The 24,970-nt window shown below is 48.7% G+C and overlaps 1 protein-coding gene across 1 annotated transcript in view; it reads right to left on the bottom strand.

Annotated features, from left to right (window-relative positions):
- Nucleotides 1-24,970, bottom strand: part of KIFAP3 (kinesin associated protein 3) — a 1,322,278-nt gene that overhangs the window by 949,168 nt on the left and 348,140 nt on the right. The window contains exon 10 of the mRNA XM_085654829.1: nt 10,560-10,722. Within this exon, the coding sequence (XP_085510955.1) occupies nt 10,560-10,722 (163 nt within the window). The remainder of the gene's footprint in view (nt 1-10,559; nt 10,723-24,970) is intronic.

Here is a 24,970-nt window from a genome sequence, read left to right as displayed (position 1 = left end):
CTGGGTGTGGGGGCCCTTTATCCACTGGCGCCCCTTCCGCCCATTGGACACTCTCACACTTCTCCATTCCCCCCCTACACACACATCAGACGGGGGTTCGGCGGTGGTGATCCCGGTGGGGGCCGGCGTGCGAGTGCCTTCCTTGGTCCGGGGGATATTCTCGCTTCGGCAGTCGATTCGGGCCACGCGGTTTGGAGCCTGGCCCTGGGCGGTTGCCCATCCATCCAGTCGGGCCCTGCCGCCCCTCTTCCCTCCCCCCCCCCCCTTCAGGGTGTCCACTGCATCAGTCGGCGGTCGTATCGGGCCGCGGGGGTGTACCTATTGGGGGTGCTGTGAGGTGTGCGTGCTGTATCGGGGGCTGCTGGTCGCGCCACTCGCCGTATCCTGCTGCCTAGCGCGGACCCTGTGCTTCATCCTCTTTCCTCCCATTCAAGGAGAGACTGCATCGGCGGTATATAGGGCCGGGCTGATCTCCTTCAGGGCTCATGGCTGTGGTCCTGGGCCATTGCGCTTCTTGGAGACTATTCAGGTCCCTGGTGCTCCTTGGTGAGCCCGTGGTGGCATCGGCCTGTATTGGATTGGGACGCGTGCGTTGAGGCCTCTGGGTTTCCTCCATTTCTCCCCCCCCCCCCCCCCGAGACTGCACACTCCCTTTCGGCGGCTAGGTCGGGCTGCGGGAGTCTTGCGCAGAGGCCTCCTTCACCCCCCCTCTCCGTCCCGTCCTGGTGAGACCCCCCGGGCCTTCGGACACCTACTCGGCCAGTACCAAGAGTACCGGAATGACGAGAGACAAGGGGGGTGGAGGCTCGTCCAAACAGGGCCCGATTGACAAATTCACCGGCCCCAGTGTTGCTGCAGGGGCCTCTGGGGGACCGCAGAGGGCTGTGCCAGATAATGCAGCACTCATGGTCGCCATCACTCAGTCGAGGGACATGGTTGACGCGGGCATTGGGGCAGTTGGCTCCGGTGTCATGATCCTGTGGCAGGACCTGCGAAACGCTGTATCACGCATTACTGAGGCTGAGACCCGCATTTCAGGAGTGGAGGACGATGTTACTATGCTGAAGAAGCAGGTGGCCGCCATGGAGACCACTCAGCGGGGCCTTGCGCTGCAGGTAAAAATGCTGAGGGGAGGGCCAGGCACAATAATCTCCATTTCGTTGGGTTCCCGGAGGGCTGTGAGGGGGTGATATGTAACGGGTCCTCACGCAGTGGCTGGAGGGATGGCTCCCTCCAGAGTCTATGTCCCGCTGTTTCGTAGTGGAGCGAGCCCACCGGGCGCCCATGCAGAAGCCCCCGCTTGGGGCCCACCCGCAGCCAGTCATCGCAAAGCTCTTGAACTATCCTGATCGCGATGCGATCCTGAAGCAGGCCCGGATCAAGGAACCCTTGCTCTATGATAACGCTTGCATCTTAATTTTCCCGGATTACACAAGACTGGTCCAGCAACAGCGTCAATCGTTCCTGGTGTCCAAGGCCCGTCTACGAGATGTTAAGCTCCCATATGCACTATTATATCCTGTCCGCACCCATTTCTTTGACTCGCCGGAAGAGGTATTCAAATGGACTGATGAGACGTGCCGGTGCGTGCTCACACACCGCCTGGAAGAGAGCCCGATTCCTCATCATCAGAGGCGGTTTGGAGGGGGCCCCCGCTAAAACCGAAGAGCATCAGAAGATCAAGATTCAGGTGCCGTTCCCTGTCCTGTGGCACATCGTCCTGGGCTGGCTCGGCCTCTGGATGTCAGACATCGGCGGCCTGACCGGTGAGCCCGCGAGGGGCGGTGGCGAACTAGACTACAATGCTCTGATCAGAGGGGCTCATTTATGGGCCGGGCTCTCTGTTAGACTTCTGCTAGCGGAAAGTGTGCCAATGATAAATGGGCTGCAAGTTGGGGATCCATTGGTCGGGGTGGGCTGTGTCCTCCCGTTGGGGGTCGCGGGCCACTCCCGCCGCGACAGATACTTTATTGTTTTTGAGGTATAGGGTGGGGGGTTTGTTGGGTGGGTATTATTTTTGTTTTCTGGTAGCACTTTCTCTTACAGACAGTAGATTTTCCCACATGAACCGGTAAGTATTCCCTATCCTGGCATTCGCAGACACAGCCCCAGATGGCCGACATATCCCATAGGGAACGGGTGTCCCCAGGCACACTTTGCATCATTAGTTGGAACGTGAGGGAAGCCCTCGATAAGATCAAACGCGGGGCTATACTCCAGCAGGCCAAAGATGTCCTTATGCTGCAGGAGACGCATCTCATGGAATGGAGGGCCCTCTGTTTCAACGATATGGGTATCAACATGTGTTTCACTCCGGCTTTGTGAGCGGGTCACGGGGGTAGCAATGTTGATTCACTGCAGAGTCCCCTATACACATGTCAAGCAGTGGACAGACACTCTGGGGCGCTATTTATTCCTGCAGGGAAAGGTGGGGGAGGATTCCCTGGTGTTGGGTAGTGTGTACGCTCCCCCTCCGCAACAGTGGAACCTAGGGGAGCGCCTCATGACTCTTTGGGTGGACATGCTAGACAGCTTGTCCGTGTTTGGCGGGGACTGGAATGATGTGATGGATACGGCCAAGGATCGCTGGAGGGAAAGGGGGGGTCCAGAGGGTGGTCGTACTACGAGTCTGTACTCCTTAGTGACGGGGCTTGACTGGTTAGATACATGGCGTCGCTTGCACAGAGACGATCGGGAGTTCACATATCTATCTGCGGTCTATGACTCCTACTCCAGAATTGATTACCTCTTTGTCCCCCGAGTAGCAGTGAGTAGGGTGGTGGCAGCTGAGATTCTTCCGTGGGGCCTGTCAGATCACCTCCCAGTGACCCTCACCTTACAGATAGGGCGGATGAGGCAGCCGTTTCAGTGGCACATCTCAATGTGGCACCTACAAAATGATGACTATAGAGAACACATGAGCGACGCAATAGACCAATACTTGACAGTTAATGTGGGGTCAGTCTCCAGGGCCGATTCATTGTGGGAGGCGATGAATCCTACACTGAGGGGGGCGGACATCACCTGGTGTACGGCAGCTCGTAGAGCGCGTAGGGAGGTGCTCCTACAGGCAGAGGCGGGCATTAAAGATCTTGACCACTGGGGTCGGGCGGCCGGAGGCGGCCAGGTCCGGCAGCAATTGCTGATGGCTCAGCAGAATTATGCAGCGCTATTGATGGACGAGGCCCGCCAGGCCTGGTTGGCGACACGTAGCAGGGTAGATCAGTGGGAGGATAAATCCAGCAAGATGCTCCACCGGCTCTGCCAGGGTATGTTTCATTCCCAGACCCTTCCTGGTATATTGGGCTCGGCAGGTGAGCCGCTCACGGAACCGCAGGCCCTCACTGAGAGCTTTGTCACATATTATGCTGACTTATACGCCCCTCGAGAATGTTTGCCGGCCGACGCAATAGATAGTTTTCTAGATGACCTCCCGCCCAAGGCTCTGTCGGACGAGGTGTGGGAAAAGCTAGCGCTCCCCCTGACAGATGAGGAGTTGGGCGCCGCGCTGGGAAATCTTAATTCCAGGAAGGCCCTGGGGCCCAATGGTTTTTCCAGTGAATTTTTTAAACAATACTTTTTGCAGTTGGGACCTCACTACCGCTCAGTGGTGGAGGAGGCGTGAGAACAAGGCTCCCTTCCTTTTGATTGGAGGCATGCGGAGGTGGTTGTCTTTCACAAACCCGCAGCCCCAGAGATTAGCACGCATCATATCGTCCCATCTCTCTTCTGAACGTAGAGGCCAAAATTCTGGCTAAAGCTATGACAAATAGTCTACTGCCTCATATTACTACTCTGGTCCATCCCGACCAGGCTGGTTCATGCCTCAGAGGGCGACCAGGCATAACATCAGACGGGCACATATAGCGCTGACGGCCATCCAGCAAATGGGAGAACCGGCGGTGCTATTATTAGCAGATATGGATAGGGCATTTGACTCTCTTAGCTGGGTGCACCTATTTGCATTACTACATAGGCTAAACTTTGGACCGAGAGTCTTATCCTACTTGACTCTCCTATATACCGACCTCACCGCGTCGGTGCGGGTAGCCGGCGCAGCCTCCTCCACGTTTTCTATCGGACGGGGCATGAGACAGGGCTGCGCCCTGTCCCCTTATTTTTTTGACCTCGCAATGGAGCCTATGGCTGCATGGATGCGAATAGAATCGCAGGTGCAGGGCTTTGAATGGGCACAGGTACTCTGACAGGATAGCGTTATACAAGGACGAAGTCCTCTTCTTCCGCACGAAATGGACAGAACGGGGCCGTGGCCCCTGCAAATTATGCAAATCTTTGGGGAGACATCTGGACTATATATGAACCCCCGCAAATCTACGTTGTAGATTCTTGGAGATCGGGCGGGAATGGGTGCAAGGGTATCGTCGGTACAGTTGGCGACGGGGGGACTGAAATATCTTGGTGTGTTTATATCGGACTTGCCCGCTATCTCCTGGGAGTGAAATCTGGTTCCGGTGTGGGAGCATGTGCGTGGTGATCTTAAGACCTGGTCCCGCATGCCCCTGTCCATATATGGCAGATCAGCTATATTTAAGATGGTCGCGCTCCCCCCGTCTCCTATATCAGCTGCAGAACCACCCCTATCAGATTCCACCTCAATGGTTCCGGCAAGTCAATGCAGCTCTTGGGCAGTTCTTGTGGGAGGGGGGCAAAACGTGTGGTGCCCTGCGGACATGCTTCTTATCTACCTATTGCAGGGGGCTAGCATCTTCTGACATTCATTCATATTATCAGGCTTCACACCTGCTCTAATTGAACGAATGGTGGTATGGCAGTAGGGAGGATCCGGCATACGCGATCAAGCTGCGGCTTATGGGAGATCACTCGCTACATACGATATTGTACTCGGCACCGCTGTGGGGCTCGCTGCAATCGGCAACAAACGTTGTGTTTCAGGTCTGGAGGCAGGCGCTGCGGAGGATGGGATGGTGGAATGTACTGATGCGGGAGACTCCCCTCTGGAATATTGGGCGCTTGCCGCAGCTGGCGGCCTTACAGAGATGCCGGGGGTGGGACCATGTAGGTATCTCAGTTTTGGGAGATGTCATGAAGGGTCTGGCTTTGAAATCCTTCCAAGACCTCAGGAAAGAATTTTGCATGCCGAAATCCCAATTCTATCAGTACCTTCATTTTCAGAATGCTCTTTCCCCCAGCCTAGAGGGCTTGGAATCCTTGGCTGAGTTCAGCCCCCTCGAGGCGAAAGACTTTATGGGTGACCTTCAGGATCGCAAGATCTCCAAGATCGTTCAATCCCTAGTTATCCATTACTCCTCCACGTTACAGAAACTCCGGGGAGATTGGGAGGGCGATGCAGGTCCCTTAGATGAAGAGGACTGGACGGAGACCCTGGCTGCTCCACGGGGGGCAGGCATAGCGGTGCGGTTGCGCTTCGTCCAGTTTAAGTATTTGCATAGGGCTTACTATACGTGGGTACGTTTGTGGAGAGCGGGGTTGATTGCCTCCCCTGTGTGCCTTAGATGTAATCGGAAGGAGGGTACGCTAATACACATGGTTTGGCATGGTCTCTCCTTAGATCGCTTCTGGAGGGGGGTTCACATCTGTTTGTCAGAAATACTGGGTTGGGATCTCCCCCGCTCGCCGAAACTTGCCTTGTTACATGTCATGGAAGGGATAGGTGGAAACAGCTACAAACAACACTTACTGCAGTTGGGTCTCACCTTGACGAAAAGGGAAATAGCGAGGGTGTGGAAGGCACCGAGACCACCTTCAGTGGCTGCGTGGAAGAATGGTTTGGACTTTTGTATGGGCCTGGAGAAACCCATGGGGTGCTCGCAAAAACACTTTTAAAATATGGAAACGGTGGGCACACTATCGGGGTTCGCTGTTAGAGCCGGTCTCAGTGGCACGGGACCCCCATCTATAGCGATTCTTCTTCTATTGTGGGGCTCCGGGGGCTGTGGTGTGGTTGGGAATTCCGGTGTATAGACTAATTGCATTATTTACATGGTTTTGTCTGACGTGGGTGTTCAGTGTTATCATGTGCAGAGGTTTGGGGCGGGGGGGGGGGGGGGGGTTTAGATTTTATTTGTAATGCTCTTCATTTTCCTGTGTTTCAAGATGGAAATTTCAAAGTCAGTATAAAATGCTTTGATTGTGCAGACGACTCTGGGGTACAAAGCCCGCTATATATGTGTCATTTGACAAATAAAATCTGCTTTTAAAAAAAAAAAAAATCCACCAAACCTCTGAAATCACACTTGCTAAACTGCTTAAATCTGCTGCCCTTGATCGCTTACACATACACACTGTACAAAGGATACCCAATCTATCCTTTTTAAAGTTCAGGTTGAAGGTGTCTACAAGCATTCACTGACATCCACCCACATTCATCAGCTGATCAGATCTTGCGTTCCCTCCTAAACTCCCTCCACCTCAGATTCAACAGCTCAGACAACTTCAGCTCAAAAGTCCCAAGCCAGACAACAAACTTTCCAATAATTTCCGGACACAAACTTGTCTAATTTACAAAGGCAGAAAAAAGAAAAAAACAAAAGACCTCAAACACAGAAAAACATAAGAAACTACCACAAGGCCATTCAGAAAGCAAACAGGTTGTACTAGAACAAACAAATCGACACCAAAGAACTGTTTAACATTTACTGGAAAATACCTGCAAGGACTGAAGGCATCTCCATTAAATCCAACTCATTTGGTGAAGACCTGCTGATTTTCTGCAAGAAAATATTCTCAATGACTTGATCCAATATCCAGGAGAAACAGGGGCCCTCCCATTGAGGTTCCAAGCTGTCAATCACATTTTTCAACCATTTCAAAAAGGAGCCTCAATCAAGTTCTCAAAAGACCAAGCAAATGAAATGCCTAAACCATTTCAGAAGAGCCATGTTCGGAAGCTGCTACCAAAGATTATCTAACCACACATCGCTACCACAGCATGAATAAATGCCTCCCTCTATCATAGCAGTGTACCCCCTAAACTCGAGCAAGGCATAATAATCCTTCTACTGAAGACAAAACACTGGAAACCCATCAGATCTATTAAACTAGAGATCCATCTTAATTCTGTACCTCATTAGCAAAATCATGGAAAGCGAGATCACAAAACAGCTACAAGATTTCATCAAATTCAACAAGCTGTCACATGACAGACACTCGGGTTTCAGACCAGGAAGGTTCTGCAATTTCAGAAATCAGTGAAGATCGCTTGTTCTCCACTTATGTGGAACAATGTGAAATGTGTATCCTACACAATTCATACACATAGAACCATAAGCTCCTGTTTAATCAATTAGAAAACCAGGTCGAGACAAACAGAAGAACACTTAAGTTATGTAACACATTCCTCTCATGTTGATGCCAACAAGTCAAAATATGCTAGTTCACCTTGACCATGAAACCATTCGGGCCTCCAAGATTCTTCCCTTTCCCAGATACTAATTAATATTTATGAGACTCCTGACACAGATCATCACACTCTACCAATTTCGATTCCAGAATTATGCAGACATTAAATCTACCCAGAGTTCTGAATTACCACTTAGACAAAGTAGGCACCGGCCTAGCGGCCCCACTCCTTTTAGGGGCCTGCGACAACTGATCAAAATAATGTTGATTTGATCTTGAAAGCAAATTACAATCAAGCTTTCTTAAATGGTTTCCAAAAGATAGAAAAAAATGAATCAACTCAAAGAAAAAAACCTTCCATTAAAGACTCTATAGAGAAAATACTGTATTCATGTAATGTATCCACTAACAACTTAAAGTACATAAACCAGAAAGACTGCATCAGATTCACATAACAGTTTGTCTCTTAAAAGCTCATCTTCTGGAAGCGGTCATTTTGTAGAACAATCTGGTGCAAACTACGTTCCTTTAATGTACAGTAGTGATGGTCATCTCCGACTGCACACTACTTAGTTCAATGTTATCCCACTAATTTACAAGGGGGTGGCCACATTTCAACTGCCGAGGGGCCTCCACAGGGTTTATTCCGGCACTGTCTACACCTGACTGTTACTTCTCAAACCAAAGTAGAAAAATAACATGTCTGAAACACATGTACCCCCTGGATGAAGGACATCCACCTAAATGGTTAAAAAATGTAATTCTGAAAACGAGCAATATCGCAAAAAACAGCCTCAGAACTATAGGCGCAAGCCTATGGAACTTACTAAGTCCAGACCTAAGATACCAACCGAATTATGTCTTTCAAGAGAAACCTGTAAAGCAGCATTTTCAAAGAGGCATTCACCCCACCTGTCAGACAGCACGCGACCACCACTCCCTCTATTTACAGAGTCCCTTAAAAGTCCTTCTCCTGGTCAGCAGATACTCCAAGTAGTTTTAGGTACTCTTATAGTTTACAGTCACGTTCCACTTGCTAGCATCATACTTGACTAGAAAATATTAAGTGCTAAAAAATGGTGATTTGTCAAAGGCCAGCACTTTACAAACCAATAAATAAATATATGAAGCTGCATGAAATGTTAACACTTAAAGGAAAGGTTGAGAAAGACAGGTTTCTAAAAGACCGATGTGAATTTGGCCCTATTCGAATGATAATGGATAACTACAGGGCCTAAAAACCATGACAGTTACAGTACTCTTGCACGTAAGAAAACCTTAAAACAGTTTGCTTCCCTGGCTGAGGGCAATCATGTATCACAAAATTATCCAAGAAGTAAAATAATTTAGTATGAACTAAGTAAAATAACAAGGCCTGTATCACTTACAAATTGTAGGGAGAATTTTTAGCAAATAAAATCAACAAAGGGAATTCTGGTTTTAAACGTAAATCAAAAAAAGCTTTAAGCAGAAAATACGATAAGGCTTAAAAAATATATATAATCCTATTGACAGACCTCTTAGCACTCTCTAAGGCTCTTTGCAACTAATTTCAAAAGCTAACATAATGCCAAGTAAGAGGCTGTACTTTAAGTCACCAGATTAATACTGGTCCATTGGCCTAAAACAATTATGCCAGAAGGGTTAAACCAACATTCAAATCTCATACAAGTACGGTGTCTTAGCAAGTGGAAACATGTAAACTCGTATCAATATATATATTTTTTTTCTCAAAACTATTTTAGAGCAATACATTTCTATCCTCACTTATGAGCAAAAGTCATTACCCCCCCCCCCCCCGGTAACACCTACCTATGATCTCCCCTAGCAGCCTGCCATTTGCCACTCTAATTTGAGCCCTCATCTGATTCCACAGCCCTGACACACACCCTCATTTTACCACCATACCCGACACCAGCAGAGAGCCAGCCTGGCTCAGCAACATGGCCAATCCCCACCCGCTTCCCGGAAGCTCCCACTCTATCTCAAAGTCACTTTCATCTTTCTACTTGAAGTCAAGTTACCACCGTTCGCACTGCTGCATAACCTTACCTTCCCCCCAACAGTTTCTGCTTTAGAGGTACACACACCCATTGGCATAAAAACTGAAGACACAACAAATAATGGCATCAAGCACTAATATACATGCCTCAGCAAGGGGTAGACACCCCAGGTGTTACACCCTGTTTAATTGCCGTCCCAAGTTCCACAGGCGCACTCTCCTGTAGTTGGTGTAGCCATACCTGTGACAGTTGCTAAGTATATGATGTGATAGCTTTACCAAGTTGTATAACTGTGGAAAAAACATCTATAAAAAGAGTTTAAAAAAAAAAAATAGTAAAAGTCATCAAAGATTCTACCATTGAATTTTCTAGCATGTTTCCCAAAACAATGGCAGCTCTTAACTTCTTCATGGTCAGTGTACAAATATTGATTATTGGATTTGACTTGCTTTATTTATGTAAGGAAATGGGAATCCAGTATTATACAGTGTGTAAACCAATCATTAAAATCATCTTAACCAATCTTGGAGCTCTGCTGTTGACCAAGTCCTTGTGACTAGCTAGGGGTATGCCCTCCATTTGTACTATAGCGTGCATTCATAGCCACTATCTTGGAATGCAGACTAGGGTCATCATAAACACACATAATAAAGGTAATGCATCGCAAGATGACTTGGGTCTGAGTGGTATCATCATGTGAAAAAAGTCATCAAACTACCAAAACAGCTAAAAGGCCATGCCAATTGTAGAATGTGTGATATATGAATGTCAATAACTTAGCATAATGTAACGAAAAACATAGTTTTAGATAATAAAACAATAAACATTCACGCAACACTTTTTGAAGATGATGTCCAACCTCATTCTGTGTCCATAACCATTCAAACAATTTGAGATAATTGCTTCTATATACAGCACGTAATTACCCCACTGCTATATAAGACTTATTTTTAGGGATACTGGGACAAGAACACTGTGTATCTGGATAGCTAGAATCAGAAAAGTAAGATGATGAAAAGCTTTCAAAGCATTTTGCATTCATCAAAGTACAAAAACAAACACAAATAGTTCTCATTGATCGTATGCAATGCAATTACTGGTCATATGAAATCAGATAGGATTGACATTTATGCTTCATGATGCAGGTGTTACCCTAAAGCACATATAATCATTCTTCATTACTTATTATTGTTTTTAGTAGAATAAGAAATGTACCTAAAAGAATTGTAAGCTTTGGAAGAAGTCCAGATTGCACCATCTTGTTTCGCAGACCCGTATCAAAGGAGAGGTTTAGCAAAAGCCGAAGAGTGATATTTAACAGGTCCTCGTGTTCACATGGCACCATTTTAGACAACTTATCAACGATCTCCATTTCAGCCTGCAAAATAAAAGCACTCACAAATGTTCTGCACTGACAAGACAAAGATGTGATAAATGTACTGATACGACAAAGATGTGATATGATAATGACGCTTTTTGACATTGTACAATGGTAGCTCAATGGCAATGAATGTTCATATAATCGCTAATATTCTAGGAAGGAGTAGCTGTTGATCTATTTTTCGATAATCTGATTTTGGCTTCACCACATAGTTACACAAAAGTTTATTAACTGCTGAGTCCTATGCATGCATACAACAAATCTGCAAAGCCAGCGATAGACAAGTTCCATTTTACTGGAAGTGTGCCAAGCAAACGTGAATGTAACACTAATGTACTTAATTTTGAAAATGTATGTTACCCAGGATATTCCCACTAACCACATTAACTCTTAGGGTGGATACTAGGGCTACTTACATGCACCCTGCACATTTTCAGATAGCAAACTTTCTCAGCCTTTGTTGCAGCATTTCTGATAATCCTTGACAGATTAATGGATTGAATCAAGCGATCCTGCTTCGGGATTTTCTTTTTGAAAAAAAAAATAAGCGTCAAACTTACAAAAGCATTGACAGGAACAGCTGTGCTGGTGGTACCTGCTAATGCTTTATAAATGACTGTCAGCTTGGCATTCATTTCGCAATTTGGCAGACAGGAAATCCATCAGGGCAACAGAGTAATACACAACATTGCCCCGATGGAGGTAACCCTGTACACCAATAAATAAATCACCCCCAGAGGTAGAGAGGTCTTTTGTTGGTCTTCAGGAGTCTGAGAGGTACCCACGGGATTTGCAACCTGTGCTATTTCAGCCATGGTCCACCTAGAGTGCCAACATAAATAACAGGGAGGAGTCTTGGCAGGAAACAAACATTAGCACCCTGGACTTTTCATACCAGTTTGAGAAGAGTGGACCCCCTTTTTTTTTTACAGAGATCCAGAGTATACTTGAAAGGTACTGTTGAATAATCCCTCGGCAAGCAAGATGGTGAGGAAGGATTACAGGTCGTCAATGAAAAGCCTGATGGGGGATAAGGAGGTCAAATGTATAGTGAAGGTGAAACAGGGCAGGACGAAGGACCATGAAAAGATCCTGAGTGAAGCAGGCTTCAAGTGGTGGTGGAAAAGAGAAATCTGTTCCTGAAAACGGACTGATTTCACTTATTGTTAAGTATTTCAGCAGTTGATATGGAAATTTAGATGCTTCTCTCCATCTATTTCTTTTCCCCTTGACTACTTGGTTATCTGGGTGGGGCATGAATGAGATTAAATTCTGAAGTACAACCCAGAGATGACTCGTATTCTGTTTTTGGAGGACGTCTATATACAGTTGGTTTGTAAAGTTTTGTTCTTGTTTGTTGAATTGATCTTCAATAAAAATGATTAACTCAAATAGGAATAATAGATCGTACTATGAAGACCAAAACAGGTGAATAAATGCAAGTGTTCAATAAATAGAGATAGGCTGATGCAAGACAGCAGGCAATCACCTGCACCCTAAAAACAAACAATAGGATGGTGTGCCTATGTTGACATTCTCTAAAGCAAATTACCTATAACACGTTGCTAGGAATCATGGTGGTCTATCCACAAAACAGCATTTTGTAGTACATTTAGTAGTACTACAATAGTACCAGTAATATACTACAAAATGCTATTCACAAACCCACATGCGGAGGTCTTCGCCTCCGACATAGTTTATGTGTGAGAATCTGAGCACACATAGGTTTAAATGTAAGTTGTAAATGTGGTAGGGTCGGAGCAGTGGCTGCAAAAAGGGGAATACTAACGACTAGAGGAGAGAGGTTTTGAAAGGAGTAACAAAGGGTTAAAGGAGACTATGGAGGAGTTCAGAGAGGGACACACACTCACAAAACAGTAAGCCGAATGCTATTCACAAACTGACCATCTACAGTTACTACAGCCAAAAAAAAAAAAACAATCGCAAATGTACGGCATCTCAGTGCTGGAGTAAGTCCATCACCACACATGGCTAACAACGGGTACTGCAACACCCTACCACAAAAAATAATGGAGGAGAAAGGGACTAAAAATAAACCTTATAGGAAATAATGTTTAAAATTGTATAAAAACCTTACTAAACTATTTACATTATTTTAATGTAAAAAAAATTTGAATTTTAAGTAAGTATTTTGAAATAATATAATGACCTGTTTTATAATTTAAAATTAAATGCAACTATTCAAAACAAATAAATATACACATTTCAGGGGGGGGAGCTTGCCGGTGCTCAAGATGGCTGCGTCCTGAGCGCGCTCTGCAAGCCCTCGAGAGTATCTGGAAGATATCCTGACATCCGAGCTAAGAATTCACTGCTCGTTCCCCCCATATTAAGGCACTAGTGGACCACCTTCGGCTGGTGCTCCTGTAGCCTCTGGCGGTACGACCGGAGAGCAAGGAGGCGTTGTGAGCGATCGAGGCCTGCTGCAGCCTGTTGGCGCGGCCTACACCGGTGACGGCGAGACGGAGTGGCTAGCAGAGAACTTGGATCTGCCGGTCTGACCTGTTTATCCCCGCAGGGCAAAGTGGACGGAATATATGTCGTTACTACGCATTCCGTTGCAACGCATGCCTTTACCACGCATGCGTTACAACGGAATGTGTTTTCCACGCTTTGTCGTTACCTCGATTTTACCTTTACTCCGCTTTTTCTTTTTTTGGGGGGGGTGAGACCCCCCCCCCCAAGCCCCCTTTCTTTTTTTTTTTCCTTTTTCCGCAGGTCTCCGCCGACACTGAAAACGGACTGATGCTTTTTTTCATATTAGGATGACGTTGTTCCGTGATGACGTTGCTTGCGTGGTGAAGATGGTCGTTGAAGCATTACGCGTTGTGAAGACGTTTACGAGGTAAGTGTATCGTTGTAAACGTAATGCGTAAAAAATGCTTTGTGGTAAAGGCTGTTTCCCAAGTGGACGCCAGGCTCCTGCCGCGACTATTGTTACTATCGTCGCCTGGCCCCTCAGGGGCATGTGGAGGCGGCGGGGCAAGCCCTGCACGGATCGTCTCGACTGCTCCTGACACCAGAGACCTGGCCCGGGGACCCACAGACTAGATCAGAGGTCCGTACGGGAGCGGTTTGGGCGGGTCGTTCAGCTGCTTGGTACCGGAGCAAGTAGTACGCCGCCCACGACCAGCTGAAAAAGCCCCTCATCCCCGGTTTTTGGAGCGTGGAACGACTTGGGCCCGCGAGGAGCACAGACTGCTGCTGCTGCCCAGGGAGGTGCCTGTGAGACAGCGGGTTGCCACTTGCCGGGACTGAGCAGCCCACACATTGCGCACTCAGAGTGTGACTTGTGCCCTACTATTCCGAACTCTTGGGGGGCAAGATGAACTGTGATCTGGCGTGGCTGAGACCACTAGGTGAGTGCAGCCCCTGAATACAATCTAGCGGCGACTGTCCATTTTCATTCATCCTGCGACGCGAAAAGAACCCTCATTAAATGCCCAGATAACAAGAGGGGCCCCGCATCACACGCCTGTCAACCAAAGGCCAATTCTTATGAGGTCCTCTGCAGCGAACGCACGTTTGATAACCTGCGAATGCTGGCCATCGTTCTCTAATTGCAGACGGGCGATGGTCCTCCTCCCCCTCTTCCACCTCACTGTTCTCCCTCCAGTGGACCATGGGGCTGCCGCTCTTAGCCTACCAACCGCCTCTTGACCTGGATTAGAACCTTTGCTGAAACCCAAGGGAAATTCCCAAGCGGCTCTCATCTTCAGTGGGCTGCGGTTGGGAGTGAGGCTGGGCCCGGGTGCTGCCGCAATGCGGATTGGCCCTCCCATCACAATGGGCAAGGTGGATAAATCTCAGCCCAAGCTGCAGTTTGAACGACGAAAGTCGAGAAATAGGGAGCTGGGAGAGGCCCAGTCTCCCGAAAGGCAGAGAGAGACTGCTGCGAAGTCGGCTGAGGATATCCAAAAAATTCTGTCTGCTATGCAGAAAAGTCTGTCCACTATAGACTCCCTAGCCTATCATATGGATCGGATGTCGGAGCAGCTTGACAAACATGCCAAACGCCTGGACATGGCTGAATGACGAGTGTCAGAAATAGAAGAGGCACAGACGGAGGCGGAAACTGCCCTGAAGCAATTTGGGAAAATCCTCACAGTGCTGCAAGACAAGGCGGAGGATTTGGAGCCCATATCAAGGAGAAGTAATATCCGCCTTTCCGGCCTTCTGGAATCCACTGCCATGGGCAACATGGAGGTATTTATAGAGAAGCTCCTAGTTACGCTACTGGGCCGCGACAACCTCTCTCCCATGATTGTGGTTGAGCACGCCCATCGCTCCTTCGGCCCCAGGCCTCCTCCTGGAACGCAGCCACACCCAGTCATTGCAAAACTACTGAACTATAGGAACTGGGATGCTGCGCTGAGGCAGGCCAGAGAGAAAAGGGATCTTCAATTTGAGGGCTCCTCGATTTCGCTTTTCCCGGACTTCACTATGAAGCTACAGGAGGCCAGGGGACAGTTTGCTCCTTCAAAGCGTCGACTACGAGAGTTTAACCTGGATTACGCAATGGTATGCCCGGCCAGGTTGAGGGACACCATGAATGACAAATCAAAATTTAAGATTTTCCTAGAACCCAGACAAGCGGAGCAGAGACTCGGAGAAGCTGGCCGAGGCAGCTGGTGGCGACCTGGAAGAGCAAGACTAGCATGATGGTTCGCTGGTACTTTTACATAGCCTTTGACGGGTAGGTGGGAATTGGGACTGTTCTCTGATTTGCACTACGGGGGGGGGATAGGGGGTGCTGACCTCTGGAAGACCATGGGGACATTGCTGCACGATCATTGGAGACCGCAATGGCCGAATAGAATTCTGGTGCAGCCACTGTGACATTGGCTATAGTTGATATACGATGACCTGGTGTGTGGGCCTTTGGGGAGGCGGTGGTAACTAGCCCCAGTCACATCGAGACACCACCTACTGCTTTTTGTTGGATGCATATTATATGTTCGAATGGCATTACCCTATTACTACCTTAGTGGGACACTTTGCGGCATTGAGGCAACATCCGCCCCTGTGTGTCACCCACCATATGGCGGTATGAAAAGTGATAGCTTACCTCACGACTGCACAGCCCTTTTCATGCAGCTGGTTTTTCCACACAGACGCAACGGGGGTACTCACTTGGGTTAACCCTAAATCAGGGATCACTCTGGAGGCTATTGAGACAGACACAGGGGAGGTATGCAATCTCCAGGTGTAAAGGGCGGGGAATGGATCTTATGATTGTTAATATCTATGGTTCTAACTTTGATAACACACAATTCTATCGAACTCTGCTGGAGCGTTTGCAGGGCGAAACTTCGCTGCCACAATTCTGGGGCAGGGATTTTAACTGTGTTCTTGACCCGGCATTGGATCGCTCTGGGGGCCTGGCCTGTCTGGCGCACACGTTCTCTGGGGGGGAGGGGTGGGGTGTTTCACCCACTATTCAGCCTCCCACGATCTTCACACCAGAATTGACTACTGGTTCACTTCAAGAGCTTTACTCCCTCAGATTCACGCTTGCTCGACTCACCCTCGCTCTTACTCAGACCATTCAACTATACTGCTGGACACTGAGAACCCACAGAAGAGACCCACCCCATTCACGTGGCGATTTCCGCCATACTCACTACTAGACAGCGTTTTTAAACCTGAAATGTCGGAAGCCATAGAGTCTTTCTCTGATACTAATATTGGCTCTGTAAGTCGCTTTGCCACTGTGTGGGAGACTTTCAAAGTCTACATACGAGGGATAGCCATATCAGAACACTCGGGGGTCCTCCGTTCTCTGAGAGGATGACTAGACCTTTTTGAGAAACGGCTGGCCGACCTGGAGCAGGTGGCCTTGACAGGGGGTAATGATCAGACTGCAGAGGTATTAAAGAAGAGGTTAGAGGAATACCATGAAACTGAGGTTAAGCATATGGGGAAATATGCGGTTGGCAAAACGTATGGGGAAGGGGAAGGGCTGGGGGTAACCTTAGCAGCACTGCTACGTGACAGAAGGGAGTCAGCTGGAGTCAAGGAATTACGCAAAGCGACAGGGGAGATACTAAGAGACCCTTCTGAAATAGCAGATAGATTTAATCAGTACTATACAGATTTGTAATGCTTCAGAGCGTCCTCGGACAGAGCAGCGATTCTAGACTACCTGGAGCATATTAAATTGCCATGGTTGGCTGACAAACACAGGGAAAACCTAATGAGAACGCTAGACACTTGGGAAGTCCTTACCGCATTATAGACCATGCGCTCTGGTAGCGCTACGGGACAGGACAGCCTCACCGTTGCATTCTACAAGGAGTTTAAAGAGCTCCTGGTCCCACACTTAATCACTTTGTTTGAGGAGATGGGCGAGATGCCCACTCCATGCGAGAAGCCCCGATAGTCACGCTTTTGAAGCCGGGCAAATCCCCCAATGAATTTTTATCGTTCAGGCCCCTATCACTACTCAAAGTAGACACCAAACTATTTGCTAAAATCTTGGCTAATCGTTTGGTCTGCTGGTGCCTCAGTTGGTCAGGCCTGGGCAATCGGGGTTTGTCCCGGGGTGCAACTGGACGTACAATCTGCGCACTGTTTTGGTGCGATACAGCACACTAAGCCAGAGATCAAGGCTGCTGCGCTCTTTCTTGACACAGAAAAGGCTTTTGATTCTGTGGAATGGGCCTTCATGACATCAGTATTGAGGAGGATGGGCGTGGGTGATGTCTTCCTACAGCTAGTTACGATAAGATATTTTATTTTGCTTGATTAATTAAAATCTTTGCAAATACATGACAGAAGGATTCCCATTGTCCACAGATAAATACATATAAAAACTATTAAAAGCCGCATAATATAAAAGGGTCAACAATTGCATACTCCTAATGTATACAATCAGCTGTTTTAAAGAAGATTCTCAAACTTAAAGGACAAGGGCTGCAGTGTGTCCCTAGTCTAGTAGCATGCGGATGTCGTCAGTGGCGGCGAGGAGGGCGGTCTCAGTGCTACAGTTGCTGCGGAATCAAGACTGGGCGGCGTCTAGGATGGAGTTCTCTTCGATGAAGGTGGTCAGCTGGGCGTTTACGAGTCTCTCTGTGACTTTGGCCGCAAAGGGGAGGAGAGAGATGGGCCGGTAGTTTTTTAGATCCGTTGGGTCGGCCGTTGGTTTCTTGAGGAGGGGTTTAATCTCTGCCCGTTTCCAGTCGTCTGGGCAGAAGCCGGATCTGAGGGAGGCGTTGATGGTACGTCCTATTTCGGGTGCGATGACGGCAATGGCCCTGTGGAATGTGTGGTGGGCAGGGGGTCTGTTGGGGCTCCTGAGTGTTTTCTTCATGGTCGCAGTGATGAGTTCGACGGTAGCAGGATCCCAGGACGTGATGGTAGGCTTATCAGCGGCGGTGGGCAGGGTGGTGGTGTCTGGCGCTGGTTCGCTGAAATTGTCGTAGAGGACCTTGATCTTCAGATGGAAGTAGGAGCTGAGCTTGTCGCAGAGTTCCTGGGAAGGTGTGACGTCCGTGGCTTCGCAGGTGGGTTTTGCGAACTGCTGTATGACGTTGAACAGTTCCTTGGCGTTGGTTGCGTTGGTCTGGACTTTGGCTCTTTCGAAGGTCCGTTTGGTGTCTCTTATGCGCTGGTGGTATTACTTCAGGGCGCTCCTGTGGTTGTTCTGTGCTTCCGAGATTTTCTGGTTTCGCCAGGTTGTCTCTAGGCATCTGCAGGAGCGTCTGGCTTCTTAAAGTTCTGTGGTGAACCAGGCGGCCTTCAGAGGCCGTTGTTTGGCGGGGTGACGGAGGGGTGCGAGCTTGTTGGCGCAGGAGAAGACCCAGCGGGGAAATTCCCTGGCTGCAGAGTTGGTGTCGGTCGTGGTGCTGGGAGGGTTTTGACGGAGGGTGGTGTTGAGGTAGTCCTCTGTGACCTTGCTCCAGTTCCAGCGTGGCGGGCTTGGGTGAGGTGGCTGTGTTGTAGGTGAAGTGGATGCAGAGGTGGTCCGTCCAGAGGGGCTGGCTGGTGTGGCTTAAGCAGATGTTTGTTCCTCCCTCGAAGATGGGGTTAAGGGAGTGTTGACGAGATGCTTTAGTCCTAGTTCAGGTCCTCGAGTAGAATGTAGTCCGTGGAGGTGATGGCGTGGGGTGCGGCGAGCTCGGCGATGGTAGTTGTGAGCTGGGTGCGAGGTCCTAGCGGTCTGTAGATGAGGGTGCCACATAGCATGTTCCTGGGGCTGGGTTGGATCTGGAAGTGGAGGTGTTCTGTGTTGGAGTGGGGGTCACTCGTGCTGGATGCGGAGAGTCGGATGAGGGTCTTCAATGACACCCATAACCAAAGAGGATGAGCTGCGACCACCACCATCACCTTCAGTGAAGACCCGAAGGGCACTGGTAAGACCGTAGGGGAGCACGGTAAAATGAAAGTGCACACGGCCTACCTGGAGCTGCAAGTAATGCCTGTGGCCTGGCAATATGGGGATGGGAAAATACACATCCTGCAGGTCTAGTCTTCTTGTTCTAGGACAGAGTGAGCATTTTGAATTTCTCCTTTTTGAGGAAGTGATTGACGGTTCAAAGATCCAAAATGGGCCATAGCCCCTTGTTCTTCTTTAGAATCAGAAAGCAGCGGGAATAACAGCCACTGCCTACTTCCGAAACTGGCATCCTTTCTATAGCCCCCTTGGCCAAGAGAGCTGTAACTTCCTCTTGGAGCAACTTTAAATGATCTTCTGTCAGTCATTCCTGATTTGGCAGAATAGGAGGAGGAAAAGAAATAAAAGATAGAGAATAGCCCTCCTGGACTATCTGCAAGACCCACTTGTCGGATGTTATGGATCTCCAGTGGGGGATATGATAACAAATTCTCCCACCAACTGGAGTAGTGTGGTCCTGCAGAGTCAGTCTAGGAGTGCTTGGATCCTGCGGCTACTGGGGGCAGTGTAGTCGATGAATTCTGGCATCCATTCCAGGATTGGAATGCACTGCATCCACGTCCTCACATGGCTTGGGAAGTCTGTGCGGGGGCTGACACAGCTGGAAACCCCTTTGGCTGCCACGAAAGGAGCAAAAGGAAGACTGGCCATGGGAGGTGGAGGAGATGCCCAAGGAACTGGCCGTAGCTCGAGAGTCCTTGAACCTGACCAGGCTGAGTCTGCCTTTTCCCCCAAAAAGGCGTGTTCCATCAAAGGGCATGTCCATCAGATTGGCTTGGACATCGCCCGAGAAGCCAGTTGTTCAAAGACAGGCGTGGCGCCTCAAGGTCACTGCCATTGAAATCTATCTGCCCAGAAAATTGGTTGTATCTAGGCCACACCGTATAGTGAATTTTGCTGCATCCCTACCATCCTTGACCGCTTGGGAGAGCATAGCCTGTGCCGCCTCAGGGACTTGTGGCAGCACTTGCGCAACCGTGTCCCAAAGGGAATGGGAGAAACGTCTCAATAAGCATATGATTCACCGACTACAGAGCCAGGCTGGAGGAAGAAAACTTCTTCCTGATGGAGTACAGCCTGTTGGATTCCCTATCCGATGGGGCAGAAGGGAAAGGGCCCTGGGACATAGAGGCCTGCACCACCAAACTCTCTGGGGTGGGGTGTTAAGTGAGGAAATTTGGGTCGCCTGGAACTGGGCAATGGCAGCGTGCAATTGTCCTATTCACAGGAGGCCCTGTGCTAGGTTTGGACCATGTACCTAGAAGGACATCCGTAAGTGCATCATTAAAGGGCAGAAGAGGTTCGGACGTGGAAGCCCCAGGTTGAAGCACCTCTGTCTGGAGATTAGTCCTGACCTGCAATGAGGGAAGCTCTAGTCCAAGGACCTCAGCTGTCCTTTCTACTACCATGGCATAGGATGCCCACTCCTCCGTAGCCACTGTTGGCGGACAGAGCATGCCAGTATCTGGGGAAGTATCCAGTCCACTGGCCTCCCCAAGTTCCCCATACCAGTCCAAATTCTGCTCAGAAACATCCTGTTTTTCAAGAGGGTCCCCAGACCCCTCCGAGTCCTCTCCTGAGCCTAGCACATCTTCAAAGTGCTCAGGCTACAACATAGAACCTCTGGGTTCTGTCGACTTCGGAATCGGAGGCAAGCGATCGTTCTGACTCCAGGTCATCAGGGTGAGGATGAGGCTAGCACCACCGATGGACATCGGCAACATCGTAGGAACCGACTTCAGGTCCGACAACAGGGGAGGTCGCAATGGTACAACCGGCGTCGAACCGGATCTGGGATCGGATCCCTGAGCCCCAATGGCGCCATGGAACCCGATGGTGCCCCTTCTGACTCTGCGGGTCCGAGGGCTCATCAGAAGGGTCGTTCCGCTCGAAAACGCGAAGCATGGCTTCGCAAAACTCTTATTTGAGCGTGATAGGCTCCGGCTTCCGGAAAGAGGGGAGGCTCGAAGTTGACTCTGGCTCCACGGAACAGTGCATAGAGCTCCTTACCTCTTTCGACAACAGACGCCAGTTGAGGTTTAGATGAAGTCCGATTGGACTCCTTTTTCTTGTGCCTCTTCCCAGAGTGTCCCGAGGTCCTCAAGTGGGAGGAGGAGGACTTAGGGCTCCAGGAGCGGTACAGCGATCTCCTCTTCTTCAATCGGGCCTGGGACCTCTGCGGAGTCTCTCTGGTCAGAGTTGACTGCCGGGCCGCAGGAAGCTTCATCTTCTACTCCCTCAAGTTCTTCGGAGCAATGGCCCGGAAGTCCGAGCACAACTTTGAATTGTGGTCGCGCTCGAGACACCACAGACCAACGCGATGGGGATCAGTGACCGACATCATGCGGGAGCAGGCCCAGCACGGCTTGACACCGGTCTTCCTCAAAGACATCCCTTGCACAGGAAGTTGGAAACAATCCTAGAATTCGACAGCAGCAGAGAGGTAGCACTTCCCAGAACGGTGCTTAACCGGCGCGGAAAGAAAAGAACTGACGTCCGTGCACCTGGGTGGCGCCTATATAGGCACTGCGACGTCATAACCGACGCTAACAACGCAGACTACATCACGAAGTGTCATGTTCCACTGTGATTCCTGTAGATCCGAGTGAAGCACAAGGGTTACACCTCCCTACGTCCCCGGCTCTGGCTTACAGAAACACAGAGTACCAGGGCAATCAGGCGAGGGAAAAGGAATAGGATGGGGACAGCGGGGAGTGGGAGCCCTGCAATGAAAGGACATAAAAGAACATAGAAAAAGACCACAAATTAACCTACTCTCATTTAGGTCTCACTAAGTGTACATAACAAATGTGTCACCTCAGACATACCACTGCACCAGTAGTTTAGCTAGCATTAAGCTCAAACACGAGAGGACATGCCCCCTCCAACACCAGCAGGATATGTCAGACCTTTCTCCCTCTTCTTTCCCCTGTTTGCTTCCCCTGGTTTAATTGGCACTACTGAGCGTTTCTTTGGATAATACTCTAGTGCCAGAATCCCATAGTCACTACTCCAGCATTATCTTGGGTACCTACCTATCCTCCAACTACCCAACTTACCTCTCAAAGTGAATGTCACACCTGAAGAATCTTCGTCCCAGAGCTTGCAGCCTTTGTTCGTTCTTGAGCTTCTCCATTGCAATCCAATGAGCGCCTGACGGCTCAAAAGCACCCTGCACCCTGGCAGTGCAACCTCTACTCTAACCAACTTCCCCATTTGCCCTGAGCAAGTGACCAGAAGCCCAGCTCCCACAGCCGCGTGGCCTGCTAGCCAGCAGCCACCAACCAAGGGCCCCCTGCCTTCCGTAGGATAACATTGGGCCTAACTCACTCTGGAGCCGGCTGCCCCTGTGCCGCTGAGGGTGTAACAACTGTACTTACCTGACCCTGGGAGACCCCTGAGTCTATGCCCAGAACCTTAACTCTGCCAGTCGAGTACTTACCCAAAAGCTGATAACTCACTTTTTTTCCATAGGGTAACATTGACTGGTTTCACTTGAAAATTCTTCTAAGTGTGGAGTTTCTAAACTTTAAAATATTCACCCAAAATCAACCGAGTAACAAAAACGAAAATACTCACCTGCTATTAGGAGAGATCCCAGTGCTGGATCTTGGTGCCCAGCCCTGACTCTGAAAAGTAATTACAACCATACTTACCGCTAACTCAATTTTCTTCCATAGGAAACCATTGACTTTTTCTGTGAAATTTCTTCTGTCAATTTTTGCAGACTACAAATATTCTTTAAAAATCAACTGTGAAAACGGAATTATTTACCTGTTTTAGATAGATGTCCCAGTACTGAACCTAGGAGCCCAGCACTGGATTACAAAAGTGACGAGAACATACTTTACCTGTAACTTGAATTTTCTTCCATAGGAAACCATTGACTGTTTTTCTGTGAAATTTCTTCTGTCGATTTTGCAAACTTACAAATATTCGTTAAAAATCACTTGTATAACCTAAACACATTCTCTCAACTGCTTACAGGTGGTACACTAGTGCTGGATCCAGGATCCAACACCGAACTAGAAAAAGTAACAATAACCCCACTTACCTGCTAAGTGAATTTCCTCCCATAGGATAACATTGGTGATTTTATTAGAAAAAGTTTCAAAGTGTCAACTTATAAGATACCAAAATATTGCTTAAAAATCACAACAGTAACTAAAACGTATTTACTCACCTGTTTCCAAGAACTGTCCCAGGACAGAATCTAGGATCCAGTCCTGGAGTTAGAAAAGTAATCCTAAAAGTAATCAATTGCATTTACTTAAGAAATTCCCATTGAGCTCAATGTATAATTGTGTTTGAATTGTGTTGCCAATTGCAACAAACTGTAACTATTGCATTCAAAAGTCTATTGCCTATTGCAAAGTATTTAACTAAAGCATCTCATTCTGAGAAAGTGTATTTTGATACCTATTGTTGGTTCTAAAATAAAACAACCATATATTTTTATATACAAACCATTGGCCTAGAGTTCAGTTCTTGAGTGTGTGAGACCATTTGCTGACTGAGTGTGTACAACAGATGCTTTACACTGTCCTCTGATACTGCCTTACTGCTCGACCAAGCTACCACTTTAGAGAGTAAGGTCATATCTAACTGCCAAACTGCTGGGGACTGTGGACTCTGTGCACACTGTACCTATTTGGGACCAGTATATACAGTGCCACTTTCCTACACCTAGTATATGGTACTGAGGGACCTAGGGCATTGGTACACTAGGGGTCTCCCATGGGCTGAAGCATGGTTTATGCCATTCATGAGAGACCACTCAAACCAGGCCTGCCACTGCAGCCTGTGTAAGCTGGTGCAAGCACCACATACGACAGATATAGGTTTCCCTATATCTGAGGTCACTGCACTTAAAACCTATACGTCACCCCTAAGGCAGGCCTATCAATCCTCAAAGTGCTTGGTTTCAAGTGTGAGGGTGCCCCTTCATGAGCAGGAAACCCCTACAACCTTCGGAGTCCATTCTCCCGGGTTGTACGTGCATCAGCCATTACGATCTAAAGAGTGGCTATGTGTCATTACACGATGAACATCTCTAAACTTTGCTAATCAAACATGTTGAAATCATACTCCCCACACCGTAAACCGGGTGGGAGGTATGATTCCAAGCACTGGAAAGCTCCTCCGGGAGGCCCTCAGTGCTCCTGGTACCAGTCTTCCAGAACTGGACAGTAAGCTAGGGCTGAAAGCTAGGGCTGCTGCTGAGCCAAGTTTGAGCAGGGTAAGGCAGAAATACGGATATGCTGTCACAGGTAGGTGTGACCACCTACCAGACTGGGTTTAGTGTAATGGGGCAGGGTAGGGGCACTTGCCAGCGCCACTAAGACTGTTTGGGCACACTTGTGCCCTCCATGCATACTCCAGTTCAAACCAGTTCAGGGGAGCAGTTGGCTCCCGCTCTGGCACAAAACTGGACAAAAGACATGGGAGTATCCTCCCCACTGTCCAGCCCCTCCTCTGGGAGGGAACCCTGAATTGTCCCAACCCTTTCCTTAAGATACTTAAGGGCTTACCCGTGGGTGGGTCCCTAGATTCGTCATGGGACAAGATTCAGCTCAGACACCACTTCTTCGACCGCCTTGGCTCTCTGGACTCCGCTGGACTTTTGCTCTGGGCACAGAGACTGCATCTGGGAAGACTTCTGCTGCTCCTGGTCACGTCATCCTACAAGTCTGCTGCAAAGTCTGTGCTTGTGCTCCATACAGGAACCTTCCAAGGCCTGTGGACATCCAAGACACCAGAAGCAATCTCCTTTGAAGTGAAGGAGTCCCTTCTCTGCATCTGCAGCCACCGCAACCAAGCTAGCCGGTC

The sequence above is a fragment of the Triturus cristatus genome, chromosome 4_1, assembly GCF_964204655.1.
Source record: "Triturus cristatus chromosome 4_1, aTriCri1.1, whole genome shotgun sequence".
Classification (NCBI taxonomy): domain Eukaryota; kingdom Metazoa; phylum Chordata; class Amphibia; order Caudata; family Salamandridae; genus Triturus; species Triturus cristatus.
This window is presented reverse-complemented; position numbering and strand designations above follow the sequence as displayed.